General features: G+C 36.8%; 4 protein-coding genes across 7 annotated transcripts; 2 read left to right on the top strand and 2 right to left on the bottom strand.

The window, feature by feature from the left end:
* Positions 1-169: 169 nt before the first annotated feature.
* Positions 170-2,161, bottom strand: LOC18600567 (antigenic heat-stable protein). Its single transcript, XM_018120565.2, has 3 exons — positions 1,833-2,161; positions 1,063-1,178; positions 170-832 (listed from the first exon to the last, which is right to left on the bottom strand). The coding sequence occupies exons 1-3, from the start codon at positions 1,938-1,940 to the stop codon at positions 493-495; spliced, it is 564 nt and encodes a 187-aa protein (XP_017976054.1). The 5' UTR covers positions 1,941-2,161; the 3' UTR covers positions 170-492.
* A 733-nt stretch (positions 2,162-2,894) lies between these two features.
* Positions 2,895-6,242, bottom strand: LOC18600566 (Peptide chain release factor 2). Its single transcript, XM_007031080.3, has 7 exons — positions 5,799-6,242; positions 5,227-5,439; positions 4,690-4,791; positions 4,345-4,482; positions 3,725-4,029; positions 3,448-3,601; positions 2,895-3,354 (listed from the first exon to the last, which is right to left on the bottom strand). Exons 1-7 carry the CDS (start codon positions 6,240-6,242, stop codon positions 3,220-3,222), a joined length of 1,491 nt encoding a protein of 496 aa, XP_007031142.3. The 3' UTR covers positions 2,895-3,219.
* Positions 6,243-6,338: 96 nt separating this feature from the next.
* On the top strand, positions 6,339-9,614 carry LOC18600565 (Pseudouridine synthase family protein). Of its 4 annotated transcripts, XR_016026414.1 has the most exons (4): positions 6,339-6,809; positions 7,494-8,271; positions 8,360-8,674; positions 9,259-9,614. XR_016026414.1 is itself a non-coding variant. In XM_018122061.2 (2 exons), exons 1-2 carry the CDS (start codon positions 6,449-6,451, stop codon positions 8,168-8,170), a joined length of 1,038 nt encoding a protein of 345 aa, XP_017977550.2. In that variant the 5' UTR covers positions 6,339-6,448; the 3' UTR covers positions 8,171-9,026. The 4 variants fall into 4 exon arrangements, 1 of the variants encoding a protein (XP_017977550.2); XR_016026415.1 differs by lacking the exon at positions 9,259-9,614 and having other exon boundaries at positions 7,494-8,234; positions 8,360-9,026; XR_001928223.2 differs by lacking the exon at positions 9,259-9,614 and having other exon boundaries at positions 8,360-9,026.
* A 1,933-nt stretch (positions 9,615-11,547) lies between these two features.
* On the top strand, positions 11,548-15,802 carry LOC18600564 (pyrophosphate-energized vacuolar membrane proton pump-like). Its single transcript, XM_018121895.2, has 8 exons — positions 11,548-11,877; positions 12,720-13,294; positions 13,635-14,014; positions 14,102-14,188; positions 14,295-14,625; positions 14,712-15,122; positions 15,293-15,352; positions 15,427-15,802. The coding sequence occupies exons 1-8, from the start codon at positions 11,646-11,648 to the stop codon at positions 15,631-15,633; spliced, it is 2,283 nt and encodes a 760-aa protein (XP_017977384.2). The 5' UTR covers positions 11,548-11,645; the 3' UTR covers positions 15,634-15,802.
* The last annotated feature ends 593 nt before the right edge of the window (positions 15,803-16,395 follow it).

Below are 16,395 nucleotides of genomic sequence, written 5' to 3'. Positions count from 1 at the left end.
TGGGGGTTCAAGAAATTATTAAAGAAGACAATTTAAGAGGTCAAGAGTTAGAAGGCACATGAAAAAAAAACATGTTTCTATAACATTCTTAAAGAATCAACTCATACCATATTAAAACATCTAAAAAGGACTTCTATGGTGCAAGAGTCAGCAACTGGGAGATAAAATATGCTAAAAAACAAGCATGCTTTCATCTACTTTGAATATAGGCAAAGCCAGAAGAAACAGCCCTCAAACTATTCACAGAATTAACTTTAGTAAATAGACTTCATGATGAGGATACAGCTTGTGGTCATATGAGAACTCCATAGTTCATACTACAATAAACACATTCACTTCTGCACTGTTCTAGGCAAACCTAAACAATATTGTATTGTTGTAACAAAGGACACGAATTTATGGGAGTTTTCTTTTCCAGTCAAAAAGATCACCAGATTTGCAACAATAGTTTCTGTTGACACAGCAACACATCTTCACACTAAGGATGAGAGATTAAGTTGCATCATCAGGCGCAGCTGGAGTATCGCTAGATTTGCCAGCAACTTCAGTGGCACTTCCCTCAGCATTCATTTCACTGAAATTTCGTTTCTTTGATTTAGAGTTTGAATTCTCCTTTTCATTTTCATTCTCCTTTTCTTTCCCTTTTCCTTTCTCGTCATCAGCTTCTTTTTCAGGCTGGCTTTCATCATTTGGATGAGGAAATAGTGGAGGTTCCCTGCCACTTAATTTACAAAAGACTCTTTCCACTGTTTCACTTATTTCCTTCCCTAGCCCATTGCTATCCAAAATCAAATCCCAAACTGATTTTGACGCCCTCTCAAGAACTGGGGTTCTGCCCAATAATAAGAACAAGCATTAGTTCCACCCTACATTTAATGCCCTTTCACTTTTAAATCAGGAGCACATAGCATATTATGCATGATGGCATTGAAAGTTGTACAAATTATGACAAAGAACAGGTAGGCTGGGAGGGTAAAAACATGAAAGAAGTACATGAAACCATCTAAGCATTATTGAACTTTAGCTGTTAAGGAAACAATGAACAACAGCAATAACACTCACTCAAGTTCCTGCCTAAGTGCATCAAACAATTCTCTTTTGGTCTGTTTCTCTGCCCCAGGGGTGTTAAGGACCTTACTCTGCTCTGCCATTCTAATTGTTGTATTCTTCAGCTCCTCCTATAACAAAGGCAAAGTACAGATATCATACCGTATCCAAAGCAATGTAGGTTTTTTATCCCAGGTTATGTCAGCAAAGCACACACAACAAATATCAGCGAGTTACAACAATAAATATAATAAACAAGTCACCACAAAATCCAAAATTCAGTAAAATTACTTCCCAATCCAAGTTCAATTCCTTCATCATGTAGTGAACTCAATATCCATTGGAAAGAGGAGTAACACTTTCATAGAATTTACACTAAATATATAACTTCATATCCAGTGCCCACAAAAAGAAGAAACTTTTCTCCTCTTCGTAAAAATAAGGAATCATCATCAGCAAACTAAAAGACCATGACTCAATGGACTTAAATGGATATACAAGGGGACCCCAAAATCTATGTATACCCAAAGAGTTCACTCAGATAAATAATAATATCATTCAAGGAAAGAACAAAAATTTCACATTAACACTCAAACAAGCACAAAGAGCAATCACTGAATTCGCAAAAATCTTAATGATAAATCACAAATTTGAATGACATTGTCCCAGGAAATCATTCAATGAACTATTTTTGCATCAAAACAAAAACACCCAGACAAAAAATCAGCAACTTGCATGCTTATATATCAAGATAAAGACATAAAAGATAAAAGAAAGAGACTAACATTGGCTTTAAGCTGATTGATAATCTTCAACCTGAGAGCATCAATGGTTCCATCATTCATCAAAGACTCCAACACGTCTTCTGGGGTTATTACTGATGATGACCCCATCTTTTAATTTGCACCAAAAACAAAAATTAACAGATTCAATTCCTTCGATTTCTATGCCTGAAGCAAAAAAAAGGAAAAAAAAAAACCAATCTTTTTAGCTCTTCAAGCTTCGTTATAGCAAAAAGTTGGGTACTTCGAAAGAGAAGAGAGCTAACAGAACATTAAAAAGAAGAAGATGAAGATTAGATACGGCTTGAGAAATTTGCGTACCTTGTCGTCTCTTTCATTAAAGGAACAAAATAACAGTATTATAAAAGACTTTGGGCAGACTCCATCTTGGCGGAAACGACGTCGTTCGGCATTTACTCCTCTTTTTTTATTTTTTATGTTAAACAATTTATTAAAATTTTAAGGAAATAATAATAATTGTGGAACTAATATTAAAATATGTCATTTTATATTTCAACTATTTTACTTTTATTACATTAAATATATACAAGTATGATGATAATTATAAGATTTATTTCGTTAAATGAAAAATCATCTTATATATTTTTTTTTGAAGGGCCTCATATTATTAATATTTAATTATGTGTTTATCATTTAAAACATGACATGTTATATAATTTTTTTTTTTTTGCTTGAAACTTGAATAAGTAACTATAATGCCTTATTACTATGTAATCCATGTATTATCTATTAATCAATGTCTTTTCTACCCAAGTGGTTACGTCACAGATTTTACGTTAATAAAAGATATATTAGGTTTATAAATAAGGTTTTCTTTCGATTAATAGGTATGTCTTTTAAGTTAAAAATATGAATCCATAACAAATGGTAGCAAAAATTTACCCAACTCTTAATTAACGTGATACTGTATAAAAAATACCAAGATCGAGATAGACTCATATCAAGGTGAATCCTTTTCCTCTATGAATGAAAAAGTCAAGGCATTGCATAATTTAATAAGATAAAATGTCACGAATCCCACGTCAATATTTAAATATAAGAACGTAGATCTGAAGGAGCTCATGCACGTATTCTCTTACTTGAACCATATGGACAACAAAGATTTTGAGACAAAAAATTGAACTACATAGATCATTTCACAAAAGAAGCAATGCAAGAACAGACAATGAAGAACAATTATATGCTCTCATCACAAGTTAGCATTCTCCTCTAATCCTTGTTAAGTACTAATATATACACAAATGCTCTGCTATATCATATCCCGGAGCTGACAATGCAAAGCTCATGCATGACATGAATTGTCATGCCAGGGCATATGGCTCCATTTATTGATCTTCATGTTTCAACAAAATCTTTAGCCGCTATAATCTTATTGTTCACCTTCATCTTTGTCCAGCGAAGAAGATAAATAGCTCAAGATGAAACCGTCTAGATCTCCTTCCAGCACAGAGTCAGGATCAGAGACCTCATAATTGGTCCGGAGATCCTTCACCATTCGATAAGGCTGCATCAAAAAGAGAGCATGTCAAGGTGTGACCCAAAATGTCAATTGTCCAAAAAGCAATTAGTGTAAGCTTCAACGCAAGAGAGGCTGTACATGAAGAACGTAAGTACGTATCTGGTTGCCCCAACTTATCTCGGTAAGAGATTGTGTATGCTGAGCGTTCATCTGTGCCTGACGAGCCATCTCAAGCTGGTCTAATCGAGACTGAAGCACAGCCATTGCTGAGGCCTTATTCTGATGCTGCGATCTGTGTTTCCAAGGAGATTATGAGCTTGGGTTAGAGAGAAAACAACAGTACATATGGCCCCATTTTTAGCACAAACAAAGCTAGGAAACTGCAGTGGTTTTGACAATCAGCACACTTTCACACCTTTCATTTTGACAAGTAGCAGTTACTCCCGTGGGAATGTGGACAATCCTCACAGCACTCTCAGTTGTGTTAACATGCTGACCACCAGCTCCCCCAGCACGAAACCGTTCAATGCGGAGATCAGATTCATTAATTTGTACATGAGTAGATCCATCACCTAGGATAGGAATCACAGCAACAGCAGCAAATGAAGTATGCCGCCGCTTTCCACTGTCAAAAGGTGAGATGCGGACTAACCGATGAACTCCTACTTCTGCTTTGGCATATCCAAAAGCATATTCACCATCAACTTTGATTGTTGCTCGCTGAAAGAATAGTCTCATCTAAGATCAGAAAACAATAGTCCCTTTCCAAGTAATTCTTTGAAATGGGCCAAAAATTTCTCAATTAAAAGCTAAAAGTAAACAGTTCAATGGACTTCATGCTTAGCACTCAACTAGAATCTAACATTCACAAAGAAAAAATGACAATAGCTTTTCACCTCAAAAGAATTCCCAGTTATTGTTGAATTTAGGTATGCATGCCTAATTACCCTCTACACTGGGTTACGTAATAAAACATGTATGTTCAATCATGCGTCGTTTAAAAGAAGGACAAGTAGAGGAGGTAAGAAGATTAACCTTGATTCCTGCAATCTCACCCGGCATTTCATCCATTACTGTTACTCCATAGCCACGCCGTTGGGCCCAGGTTTTATACATTTGCATAACCATTGCTGCCCAATCCATGCTCTCAGTGCCCCCAGCTCCAGCTTGTACCTACATTATAAACCAAAAGAGCAAGGTTAACATCAGCAGAATATAAAGCGGCAGATTTTCATTATCCATAGGGACAATGGCTTATAAGAAAAAGAACCATTTAACTGCAAGGCAATCACATTGTTTTCAAGAATAGGCATCTTAATAAAACTAAAGGATAAAAGTATACTGCACTGAACAACAGTCAAAACACTACATAAATTAAACCTCTATATAACAAGAGCAAGAGTCATGCTCCCCCGCTAACAAAGCTTCAAGCTCCTTGTCTTTTGAATCTCTTCTCATCCTTAGCAATGCTTTCATCAATTCCTGCAGAGGAATATTTTATAAAGTTAAAACTGGCTGTTTGGTGCGTAAGGAAAGATGCCTAGTAAAAATACAAGTGATGTTTTTTATAGATTCACAAGAAGATATTATGTAACAGCATATCTTAGAAGAGACAGTCAACTACCACAACCCAGTGAGTGCCTTTTTGTCAAAATCCTGCTAAATCACCTTTTGCGCATGAAACTAAACCACTCCTATTTCTATTGTTAACTTAATGTTATCTTCAAGGTAGAAACATTCCTTATTTTGTGCAATAGAAAATACAGCTACTCCATAATTTGCAGCAATGATATATAGAATTAACCTAAAAAAAATCTAAAAAATAATAATTACCATATCATAACCAAATGAATGAGAAATAAGCCCTTAATCATAAAGAATAATTAATACATGCCTAGATAAGAAGTGAGAGCCCACCGATTCCAACTCAGTGTCATTCTCTTCCCTTGCAAGCTTTATCATATCTATATGTTCAAGCAGTTCTTGCTCAAATGCCTTCACTACTTTCATTTTACCCATTAGTGAGCCGTGCTCACGGCTTATCTTACCAGCATGGACAGGATCATTCCAAAGGTCAGGCTTGTTCAGCTCTGCTGATAACAAATCCAACCTAACCATCAATTTCTTCCACTGCATTCATAGACAATAAAGAGCTTAACAAGCATGTTCTCAATACATATGTGACAGTCCACTAATAGGAAGATTATCCTTGAAAGTGAATCAAGTTACATAAGGCAGAAAGACAACCGCAGAAATTCATTAATCATTTCCTGTACATAGATAAATTCCAACTTAAACTGTTAAAGAGATGGAAAACATACCGAAACTCCAATATTACTAGTACTACTCCAATCTCAAAGGTTAATCTAATAAGATTACTAGGACCAAATTTTAGGTTAGAACTGCCAAAAATTAAACCAGAAATGTTGAACATAAATTTATCTCGCATTGGATACAAATATTGACCAAAATGCCAACAAAACTAATACCTGAAGGCGCTTCTTGATAACTTGAATGGACTGAGCAATTGCAGCAGCATGACTCTTCCAATCACTCTCACTCTCCTCAACGATCATCCACTTACTGCCAACAATTCCATCAACTGTGAGCCCATCAGACGTACAAAGCTCAACAGCAGCCTGTGTTCCAAATTCTCTTGCAAAAATCCAGCCTTTTGGATTTAAATACAAGAAATGTAGATTTTGTGACGACAAAAGACTTGAATTTGCCAGAGTACAAAAAGACCCAGATCGGTTTTTCGTTGACTTTAGCAAAATTGATGACAACCCAGAATCCAAAACCTTGTGGTTTTGATTTGAATCTAGGAAATTGGGAACCAGCTGTGAGGAGCATAAGTTTCTAGTTTTTGTTCTATGGTATTGAAATATAAGCAAGGATCCTTTATTTGATCTCTTCAATATAAAAGGTGGCATCTTTATTGAAGGAAACAGAGAAAAAAGACTGATCTTTTCCTCCAAGGATTGGTCTTTGCAGCTCTTGGTTTTGGGGTTTAAGAGAGACACCAGTTCCTAATTCTCAGAGAAGGGTTTATGTGAGTACAAAAAACGGCACCGTTTTGGCCCTCAGGGCATCAGGATAAAATGTAAGACTCAACTATGAACTGTAGAAACTGACACAAATGCCCTTCTTTTCCCTCCCCCAACAAAGCTTCTTCCTTTGTTGTCCAAAACTCTTGTCCAAATTCCCCAAAACCCTGCTCTTTCTCTGCCCCAAAATGTCTACAAACCCCAATTCCCACCAAAATTACCCAACACCTCTATCACCTCCCTTGCCATCAATCTCAAAAGACATAGAGCTTGCCAGAGCCATGACAGCTTCTTCAAAATCAAGCCTTTTTGAACTCTCAAGAAGTGATATTCTATATGAAGATGAGTGGCTCATTGCTGTCAACAAGCCTCAAGGGATTTATTGTGACAGCGTTCTCGCCTCTATTCCTCGGTTTCTTTCTGACTCGACCGTGTCGGATCGACTCAGCGATGGTCTGTCTACCCTTTTCCTAGTTTATTCAACCTTTTTTGTATTATTACGAATTGTAAAATATTGGTTTCTGGGTTGACTTGGATATGCTCGGAAGCAAAGTGTTCAATTTTTTTCAAGTGAGGTTAATCTCTAAGCTGAATTTAGCTATATAAGACGTGCTTCCCAGAAACTTGTACTTTTTTTTAAATGAACCCAGAAACTTGTACTTGGTTGTTGAAAGCTTCAATTTGTTCAAAAGAGTTTCTTTTTTGCAGTAAATGAAATATTTAAGTTTGAAAATGTTGCTAGCTAATTTCTTTTTCAGTAGACTTGTACAAAGCTCCTTTAGCACTGGATAAAGTCTAAAAAATGACGTTGGTTGAACTATGTAGTCAGACTGGACTGTTTAGGAGGAATGCTGTTTCCTTATCCTATGGATAATGCCATGACAGTGGATTATCTATAGATTTCTTCTATATGGAATAGAAAATTACATGGGCTTCACTTTATTTTATCATAAACGGATTTTCAGTTAGCTTGTGCAGTCGAAAAGCTGCATATTACAGACTATTATTGACTTTGGATAGTTCTTTGCACCTCTTAAGGAAGCTGTAATAACCAATATCAGAAGAAGCTTCCTTTTGATCTGCTTGAATCTTTTTCTTATCAAATGTTGACATATGTTCATACATTTCGCATTCCAGGGAACCAGGCCAGCCCATTTGAGCTTCATCTGGCCAATCGACTTGATCGTGACACAAGTGGTATCATGGTTATAACCAAGTCACACAAAGTAGCTGCTGCGCTTGTCAAAGCATTTACTAATCACATGGTTCATAAAACATATGTTGCTTTCTGCATTGGTTCAGCTCCAAAATCAGAAAGAATTACCATCAAATCAGGTCATGGTCGATCAAAGTTTGGAGCATGGCGCGTGTATGCTGCAGGAGACGTAGGCCGAAAACTACCAGGTGGGTCCATAGTGAGGGACATGGGAACTACATTTGAAGTATTATCAATCAATGGACAGCAGAGCTACAAGGAGCCATCTGAATCTGTGAAAGATGAAGAAACTAGTGTTATAGTTGAAGAAAAAGCTGTTATAGATGTTGATGCACAGAAAGATGAGATTTTGGTCAGAGCATTTCCTCGAAGTGGAAGAACGCATCAAATTCGATTGCATTGCCAATATCTTGGGATTCCTATCAGAGGTGATGTGAAATACGAGGGCGTCTATGAGTGGAAAGGGAGAAGATATGATGCCCATGAGCTTCATGCAGAGAGCTTATCATTTCAGCATCCAGTTACTGGTTTCCCTGTCATGATTCAAGCACCTCTGCCTTTGTGGGCTAGCCAAGCACTGCAGCCCTTAACAGATTAAACAGCATCGTCTATATTCATTCTGGAAATTTTGTTCTTTTGAAGATCCCCAAGAATGCGATAAGGTGCTCTGAGGATATTGACATGTCATGCATTTTGCATGTAAGAACTGTTATAATAATGTTTATGGGGCACATCATTGTAGCTGATTCATTCCATATGGGCATTAACTCTACTTTTGTATTGCTAGGTTGTGCTATTTGTAGGGTTCTGCAATTCAACATGATTGCCAATTTGCCAAGCATCGTAAGCCTCAATTTTGAGCAAAACCTCCATCAGGTGTTTTTTCGGCCTTTGCCTCAACTCAGCTCCCTGACTGTACTGTTATGTGTATACAAGACTTCATTATTTAAAGTTGGTATTTATCATTATCAACTTCAGTTTCTGTTTTTTTTTTTTTTTTTTTTTTTGAGCAATAATATTGCAGGAAAGCCAATTGGCTTCATTTACGTGTAAAGATCCCAATCCTGTGGATGATTTTGGAGGCAGCAAAACCTGAATTTATGTATGGTGACTCTCATAAACCTCTAGAATGTTGGCAACGGCTGAATTTAAATATGTTTTTCTAATAAATGGAAACACTATTAATTTGTGTAATTGCTATGCTTCTTTTCGTTTCTTTTCTATGTCATTTTATTCACTGTGATGAACCAGAAACTAGTGTTGAGCTTTGATGTAGCTGTAGCAAACATATCTTCAGGAAGCGCTTGATATGACTGCTACAGCCAACATATATAGAAGTTGCAGGTTCTGTAAAATTTCTTATCTTAAATACATGAAGGATGAAGATGGTTGATCAACTCAATAAAGAAACAGAGGGAAAGAGAAAAGAAAGGTAGGGAAGAAAAGGGGAAAAATTAACTAAGTAGCGTGCAGATTTGTAAAAAGGACATGGTCAATATGGTAGAGAAACTTCTTGTGTGATATGTTGTTTGTTGTTCTCAAATATTTCTTCCTTGTTATTGTTATTATTGTTTGACAGTGATCTCAGAATAACCTGATTGGACATACAGCATGGTATACCTTGGTTGCTTTTAAGAATCTGAAATTTTTAATACTAGTTTGTTTAGCATGTCCTTGTCAGAACAGTAAGATCTCAATTGAAGTAACAAATTGAACTGTGTCAAACCGTGGACTTCCCCATGGTGTGTTGATATTCAAGGGACTTTTCCTGAAGATGCAAAACAGGTAAAGATTGTAGCTAGTCATCATTTGCAAATGATAAACGGAAGTGGTATTTGCATGGACCAATATTTATACTTGAAAGTGATGGAAAAGATTCCAGGGTAAATAGATCTGCCCATGGTATTATCTTGTCTTGTAAGCAGGCACTATCAAGCAAACAACTTCCCTGGGGAAAAAAAGAAAAAAAAAGAAAAAACAAGGCCACTTGTGTCATGTTACATGGCTTGTATCTGTGAAAAGGAAAGAAGGAACTCAGCAAAGAAAAAAGATTGGTTTGGTTATCTTGAAGAGTTGGGAACTGCAGAAAATCTATAGATTTCTACCAGAAATTTCGAGTACATGAAATATGTTCAGGTTTCACATTGAATTTCATTCTACATGGCTTGTCTATTTCAAGGATTTGACCCTGCCTTGATCTTCAATGTGACTAGCACTTTGTTTATACTTTCCTGATTGTCAAATCAGTAGGTTAGGCTGTTGAACTTTCAAACACAATTCCTATGTTGTACAAGGGTAAGAGTTGCGTGGCAGGTTTATCCAGTGAAAACATTTTTTATATAATGCTTACATTGAATGGCGGCAACCAACTTTTTTAGTAATCAACCAGGACTTTCAATGGTAGTAGGTGAGTTAAATTGTAAATAAGTCCAACATGTTTCTTATAAAATTCACAGGGAAATCAGAATTCTCCCCACCTTGAATTACTCATTGGGATTAATTCTAACGAGTTTTCAGCTTCTTTCTATGTTTATATAATTAAATAAATTTCTCCTGTTGAACTTCAGAGTTAAAATTTAGATGGGGAATAATGCAGTTTTGAATTCCCAAATGAATAACAGCCAAAAAAAGTTGAACAAGCTCAAGCAATGTGAAGCTTCATGGAAAAGGAAAGGGGAAAGTCTGCATAGGAAAATTTTTAATTAGTCTTCTTCATGTGGGTTAGACTTGCATTGTTATCATCCAATTTCATAGAAAAGTAGGATGGGAGGAATGCAGCATGTGTGAACCTTCATGGTTAAGCAAAGTAAAGTTCGCAGAAGAAAATACATATTTTTTCTTCTCTGTCTCTCTCTCTCTCTCTCTCTCTCTAGTTCCTTAATGAACATTGCTTGTCAAAGACTAAACACACCTCAAAATGTCTTGAAACTCTCTTAAGATATAACTTTTGGCACATGAAATATCATAATGGGTACAAACATTTGGTCAGAACAAACTTGGAATCCATTAATTTCCAGGTGGTTTCTCAAATTTAATTCAAAAAATTAGAGTGATAATGACTCAAAGTGCAATGACATTGGCATGCATTTGTTTGCAGCAGATTGACTGAGTTAAAATAATCAGAGGGAAGAGGCTAAAAGAGAGAAAATTACCCACGTTCAAGCCGTCTGTTTTGATCATCTAGCTAAATATCTATGTTCTAAAGGTCGTAGAAATTACTACATTTTTTGGCGGTTCTGGATTATTGTAATGTGGACAAGTCAGAATAGACTTTGAATCCATCAAACCCCTCATTGATTCAATTCTGGGAAAGTGCCTGTTTCAATCCAAGTTTTTGTTCTGATGTACACATCATAATTAAGAAAAAAAAAATTGATTGAAACCATTTACTACCACGTGGTATGAATTATAGAAGAGATAATAATAGGGATAATGATTTATTTTGATATCATGTTAAATTTTTAAGAAAAATATTCAGCTTAAAACATAAGTAATGGATGAAGAAATTTTTGTTATATTTATATGCTTATATCTTCAATTTAAGAGATGATTACCACTTTAATATCTATCCATTAAAGCTTGCAATTCTATCCATAATGTTTTAAGAGTGAGTCCAAAAAGAATAATCCATGAAGTAAATTAATGAATAATGAAATAAAAAATTGATTTATACTGGCATAGGATGAAGTGAATGTTATTAATTTGATCTTATCACCTCACGTTGTAAATGCTGGGTTTTTATCCAACTCTATCAATAAAGCCTGACAGAAACTTTACAACATAACCTGATGTGAATGGAGCACATTGGATAAAGACAGTGACAAAACTGATACCTGCTAATCAAAACAACTGGTAAAACGCAATCCAAGGTTTAGAAGAATCTAAAGTTTGTCCCATCTGTCGTTCAAAACAACCAGTTTGCATTTTTCAATAGCCATGCAGGGCCTCTAAGATCACTTTCAGCTTTTTGAGTCTGTACTCCAAGCATCGGTTACCATTAAAGCACTTGCTATATTTTGCTAGCAGAAGCCAAGAAAAGCAAAGTACTGAAGTTGTTGAGAGAGTTTGTGGAAATGAGTGCCATGGGTGAGAGTCTTACCCAGATACTGATACCTGTAGCTGCCTTGGTGGGCATTGGTTTTGCTTTGTTTCAATGGTTTTTGGTCTCCAGGGTGAAGGTCTCATCAAATGATTCCAGCAATGAATACAAAGAAAAGCTGATTGAAGCTGATGAAGAAGAAGAGGGTATCGACAATCTTGAGGTTTCCATCAAGTGTGCTGAGATTCAGCATGCCATTTCTGTTGGTGAGCTCTCTTTTTCTCTATTTCTCTCACTTTCATGTTTGTGCTTGAGCTTTCTGGGTTTTCCTTGTTGATGGTTAAGGGTATATTTTTATTGTCTTTTCTTCTACCTCTTATCCTTTCTGGTATCCATGAGATGAATATAAATTATTAAGATAAGTCCAGTGATATTATGTCATAGAGCATGATGATCATGATTCATGGTGTCAGCAAAAAGAGAGAAAAATATGTATATTGATCATAATTCTATCTTATAATCTTGACTAGGCTATTTTGTAGTTTCTATCTTATTGTTGTTTCTGATGGTTCTTGGTTTTCAGATTCTTATTTCGGATAGAATTTTTTAACTGTTTACTTTAGACCTAATACTTTCTTCTTGTCCCTCTGCAATTGACAGATCAAGTTTTTTAGCAAATTCTGCCTAGTTTTGTTTTGTTCCTTCTTTGATCCTTTCTCATCTTCTTTTTCAGATTCCTTAAGTATAACTTAGGGTTCTTCTCTCTGTTTGTCACTTATTGTTCTGGACTTTGATTTTCAATTTCTACAAGCAAGTCCTTTTTACCTTTTTCAATGAAGAATTCAAGTTTCCTTGTAGGTTATCTTAGGAATTCTGAAAATTTTTTATCAAAGTTAGCTTATCATCTTCTAGAGGGTTGTATGTTACATTTCTTGGACTGATCATTCTGATCAAGCAAATTCACTGTTCCTACACCTTGTACCATGATTATGGTAAAAAAATTTTATGCATTATTCATTGAAGTGTTTCAAACATAAAGTTTGGTTCATATTTTCTGTTGTTTTGTATTAACAACTGGGTTTTTTACTAATCTGTACCATGTTTCCAGGTGCAACCTCTTTCCTCTTTACCGAGTACAAGTACCTCGGTATCTTCATGGGTGTATTTGGTGCCATCATCTTCCTCTTCCTTGGTTCAGTTAGGGGCTTCAGCACCAAAAGTGAACCCTGCACATACAACCAGGGCAACACCTGCAAACCAGCCCTGGCAAATGCCTTATTTAGCACGATTGCTTTCTTACTGGGGGCGCTAACCTCTGTCCTCTCAGGTTTTCTGGGGATGAAAATTGCAACTTATGCCAACGCTAGAACAACTCTAGAAGCAAGGAAAGGTGTTGGGAAGGCATTTATAACAGCTTTTCGCTCAGGCGCAGTCATGGGTTTCCTTCTTGCTGCCAATGGCCTTTTTGTGCTCTATGTATCCATCAATTTGTTTAAGCTTTACTATGGTGATGACTGGGAGGGACTTTATGAATCTATTACTGGTTATGGTCTCGGTGGTTCTTCTATGGCCCTCTTTGGGAGAGTTGGGGGAGGAATATACACTAAAGCAGCTGATGTTGGTGCTGATCTTGTCGGTAAAGTGGAACGAAATATCCCTGAAGATGATCCACGAAATCCAGCTGTAAGTTCCCACAATTCCTCCTCCACTTTGCTGGACCTATTTGCTTTGACTAGGTTCTGTTTCATTATTTAGATTCTTTCCATTTACACCAGAAGAGAAGTAGCTGAGCTTTGTAGAATTGTTTTAGTTCTAGAATTTGTTGAAATTTGACTGCGAATCCAAAAGCAAATGCTTCTTCATTCCTCTATGCATCACTTTCTACCCACTTAAGCAATAATCTCTCCTCATTTATCTCAGCATTTTAAACTGAGCTAGATAGTTCTGAAGTTACTAATGCCACTTAGATTCTAAAAGATTAACATTTTTTTGCTTACACCTAACTTTGTGGCACTTATTACAGGTCATTGCTGATAATGTGGGTGACAATGTAGGAGATATTGCTGGCATGGGTTCTGATCTATTCGGGTCTTATGCCGAATCATCATGTGCAGCACTTTTTGTTGCATCTATATCATCCTTTGGTATCGGTCATGACTTTACAGCAATGTCTTATCCCTTGATCATAAGCTCAATGGGAATTGTGGTTTGCTTGATAACTACACTCTTTGCAACTGATCTGTTCGAGATTAAGAATGTCAGTGAAATTGAGCCGTCCTTGAAACGGCAACTCCTTATCTCCACTGTTCTGATGACTGCTGGGATCGCTGTGGTGAGCTTCTTTGCATTGCCATCAGAATTCACTCTTTATAATTTTGGAACCGAAAAGGAAGTGAAGAATTGGTATGCAACCAGTAAACTGTTATCTCTTTGTTTGAAGGTTTCATCCCCTTTTCTTTGTATAAGGCTTATCGATTTTGTCTAATGCAGGCACCTTTTCTTCTGTGTTGCTATTGGCTTGTGGGCTGGACTTGTCATTGGGTATACTACAGAATATTACACAAGCAATGCTTATAGGTTAGTATCTTTGCATGTGTATTGCCCGGAGAGCTCTTCCTTCTTCATCTTGGTTGTTAATTAGAAGACTAGAATCAAAATAAATTAACTCTTGGAATACTTGCAGTCCGGTGCAGGATGTGGCTGATTCTTGCAGAACAGGTGCTGCAACAAATGTGATTTTTGGGTTGGCTCTGGGATACAAATCTGTCATCATTCCCATATTTGCCATTGCGATTGCTATCTATGTGAGCTTTAGCCTGGCTGCGATGTATGGAATTGCTGTGGCCGCTTTGGGAATGCTCAGTACTATAGCCACTGGTCTCGCAATCGATGCTTATGGTCCCATAAGTGACAATGCTGGTGGTATTGCAGAAATGGCTGGAATGAGTCACAAGATACGTGAAAGAACAGATGCTCTAGATGCAGCAGGAAACACCACTGCTGCTATTGGCAAGGTGAGGTTTATGTTGATTCCACATGATCTTCTACAATTCAAATTCATTGTCTTTGGTTCCTTCATGTTCTGCCATTTTCATTTCAGGGTTTTGCAATTGGGTCAGCAGCACTCGTTTCTCTTGCTTTATTCGGCGCCTATGTTAGCAGAGCAGGCATCAAGTCAGTAGATGTACTGACACCAAAGGTTTTCATTGGGCTGATAGTCGGAGCCATGCTCCCCTACTGGTTTTCAGCCATGACGATGAAGAGCGTGGGAAGTGCAGCTCTCAAAATGGTTGAAGAGGTTCGTCGGCAATTCAACACAATACCAGGACTAATGGAAGGCAGGACGAAACCAGACTATGCAAACTGTGTAAAGATTTCAACCGATGCCTCACTCAAGGAAATGATCCCACCCGGTGCTCTTGTCATGCTTACTCCACTCATTGCTGGAACCTTCTTTGGAGTCGAAACTCTTGCTGGTGTTCTTGCTGGCTCACTTGTTTCTGGTGTCCAGGTACCCTGTTACCAATCATTTTCGATACATTCACAAGTATTTGTCAGGACTTCATTGATTTCTCCATGCAAAGCATTGTTTCTGCTACATAAAAATTTTGTCGCAGGCTTGTGTCTGAACCTGTCAGGATCACCTATTCACATCAACATTGTTTTGTTTTTCTTCCCCAGGTTGCCATCTCAGCTTCCAACACAGGAGGAGCATGGGATAATGCCAAGAAATACATCGAGGTAAAACTAACATTGTAGCCATATCTGTTTGTCTCCATTTTCTCCATGGTTTAATGTTGACTGTCTGCATGCAGGCCGGTGCTAGCGAGCACGCCAAGTCGTTGGGTCCAAAGGGTTCGGATTGCCACAAGGCTGCAGTGATTGGTGACACAATCGGAGACCCCCTCAAGGACACTTCGGGACCATCACTCAACATCCTGATCAAGCTCATGGCAGTCGAGTCATTGGTGTTTGCTCCATTCTTCGCTGCTCATGGAGGCTTGCTCTTCAAATTGCTCTGAGTTTTTAAGTCCCGGTACATATATGTTCAGCAGAGAAATGGAACTTTTCTGTAACATAGTAGTTCCAATATGTAAAGGAAAATTCTAGCTTGGGTTTGGTGCTGTCAGTTACCCAATTTTAATGTCAATACAATAAGTTTAATTCATATCATGTTTTTCTATTACAAAATCATGCAGTCTTTGGTTTTGTTTGATTCACACAACACCCAAAATATTTGTTTAATAGCTAATGCATAAATCTAATTTTATATAATTAGATAGGGTTTATGTTTTCAAATTGATACGGGATTCGTAACATTTTACTTTATTTAATTATACAATATACTCGTTACATTTATTTTTTTATTCATAAAAAGAAAATAACCTACTTTAATTCAAGTCTAATATTTTTTATAAAATATCTCACATCAAAAAAAAATTTATAAATTTCGTTCACATTTTCAATCCAATAAACATGTATATTTCAAAAACCCTAAACCTTAAATTCGAAAAATATAAACCATGTTGATTTTGCTCAATGCCAATGGCAAAAGAACATGATAAATTTGCTGAGAACAAGTCATGTTGTGCAATGAGTTTTGAGTGGCTTCCAATCCAAGCATAAAATACAAATATGAATAGAGAAGAAAAAACAAGTGCCGGCCTGGGCCCACTTTAGAAGATTTTTGGAATAGAGAACTCATCGCCGACCAACATTACCTTATTTGATGGACTTACCTCTCTAATGAAACTCCTATCCAAAATTTTCGATAGAATTAAAGA

The sequence above is a fragment of the Theobroma cacao genome, chromosome 5, assembly GCF_053813885.1.
Source record: "Theobroma cacao isolate CCN51 chromosome 5, ASM5381388v1, whole genome shotgun sequence".
Lineage (NCBI taxonomy): Eukaryota > Viridiplantae > Streptophyta > Magnoliopsida > Malvales > Malvaceae > Theobroma > Theobroma cacao.
Note: the sequence above shows the minus strand (reverse complement) of the source record. Positions and strands in the feature narration are given on the sequence as shown.

Excerpts from the sequence above, each read along its gene's own strand:
- LOC18600567 (XM_018120565.2), bottom strand. The coding sequence starts at position 1,940 with ATGGGGTCATCATCAGTAATAACCCCAGAAGACGTGTTGGAGTCTTTG. Across the intron at positions 1,179-1,832 it reads TCAATCAGCTTAAAGCCAAT|GAGGAGCTGAAGAATACAAC; the intron begins GTTAGTCTCTTT and ends CCTTTGTTATAG. Across the intron at positions 833-1,062 it reads GCACTTAGGCAGGAACTTGA|AACCCCAGTTCTTGAGAGGG; the intron begins GTGAGTGTTATT and ends ATTATTGGGCAG.
- LOC18600566 (XM_007031080.3), bottom strand. The coding sequence starts at position 6,242 with ATGCCACCTTTTATATTGAAGAGATCAAATAAAGGATCCTTGCTTATA. Across the intron at positions 4,792-5,226 it reads ATGACACTGAGTTGGAATCG|GAATTGATGAAAGCATTGCT; the intron begins GTGGGCTCTCAC and ends ATTCCTCTGCAG. Across the intron at positions 4,030-4,344 it reads GTGAGATTGCAGGAATCAAG|CGAGCAACAATCAAAGTTGA; the intron begins GTTAATCTTCTT and ends CTATTCTTTCAG.
- LOC18600565 (XM_018122061.2), top strand. The coding sequence starts at position 6,449 with ATGCCCTTCTTTTCCCTCCCCCAACAAAGCTTCTTCCTTTGTTGTCCA. Across the intron at positions 6,810-7,493 it reads GTCGGATCGACTCAGCGATG|GGAACCAGGCCAGCCCATTT; the intron begins GTCTGTCTACCC and ends TTCGCATTCCAG.
- LOC18600564 (XM_018121895.2), top strand. The coding sequence starts at position 11,646 with ATGAGTGCCATGGGTGAGAGTCTTACCCAGATACTGATACCTGTAGCT. Across the intron at positions 14,189-14,294 it reads TACACAAGCAATGCTTATAG|TCCGGTGCAGGATGTGGCTG; the intron begins GTTAGTATCTTT and ends GAATACTTGCAG. Across the intron at positions 15,353-15,426 it reads ATGCCAAGAAATACATCGAG|GCCGGTGCTAGCGAGCACGC; the intron begins GTAAAACTAACA and ends GTCTGCATGCAG.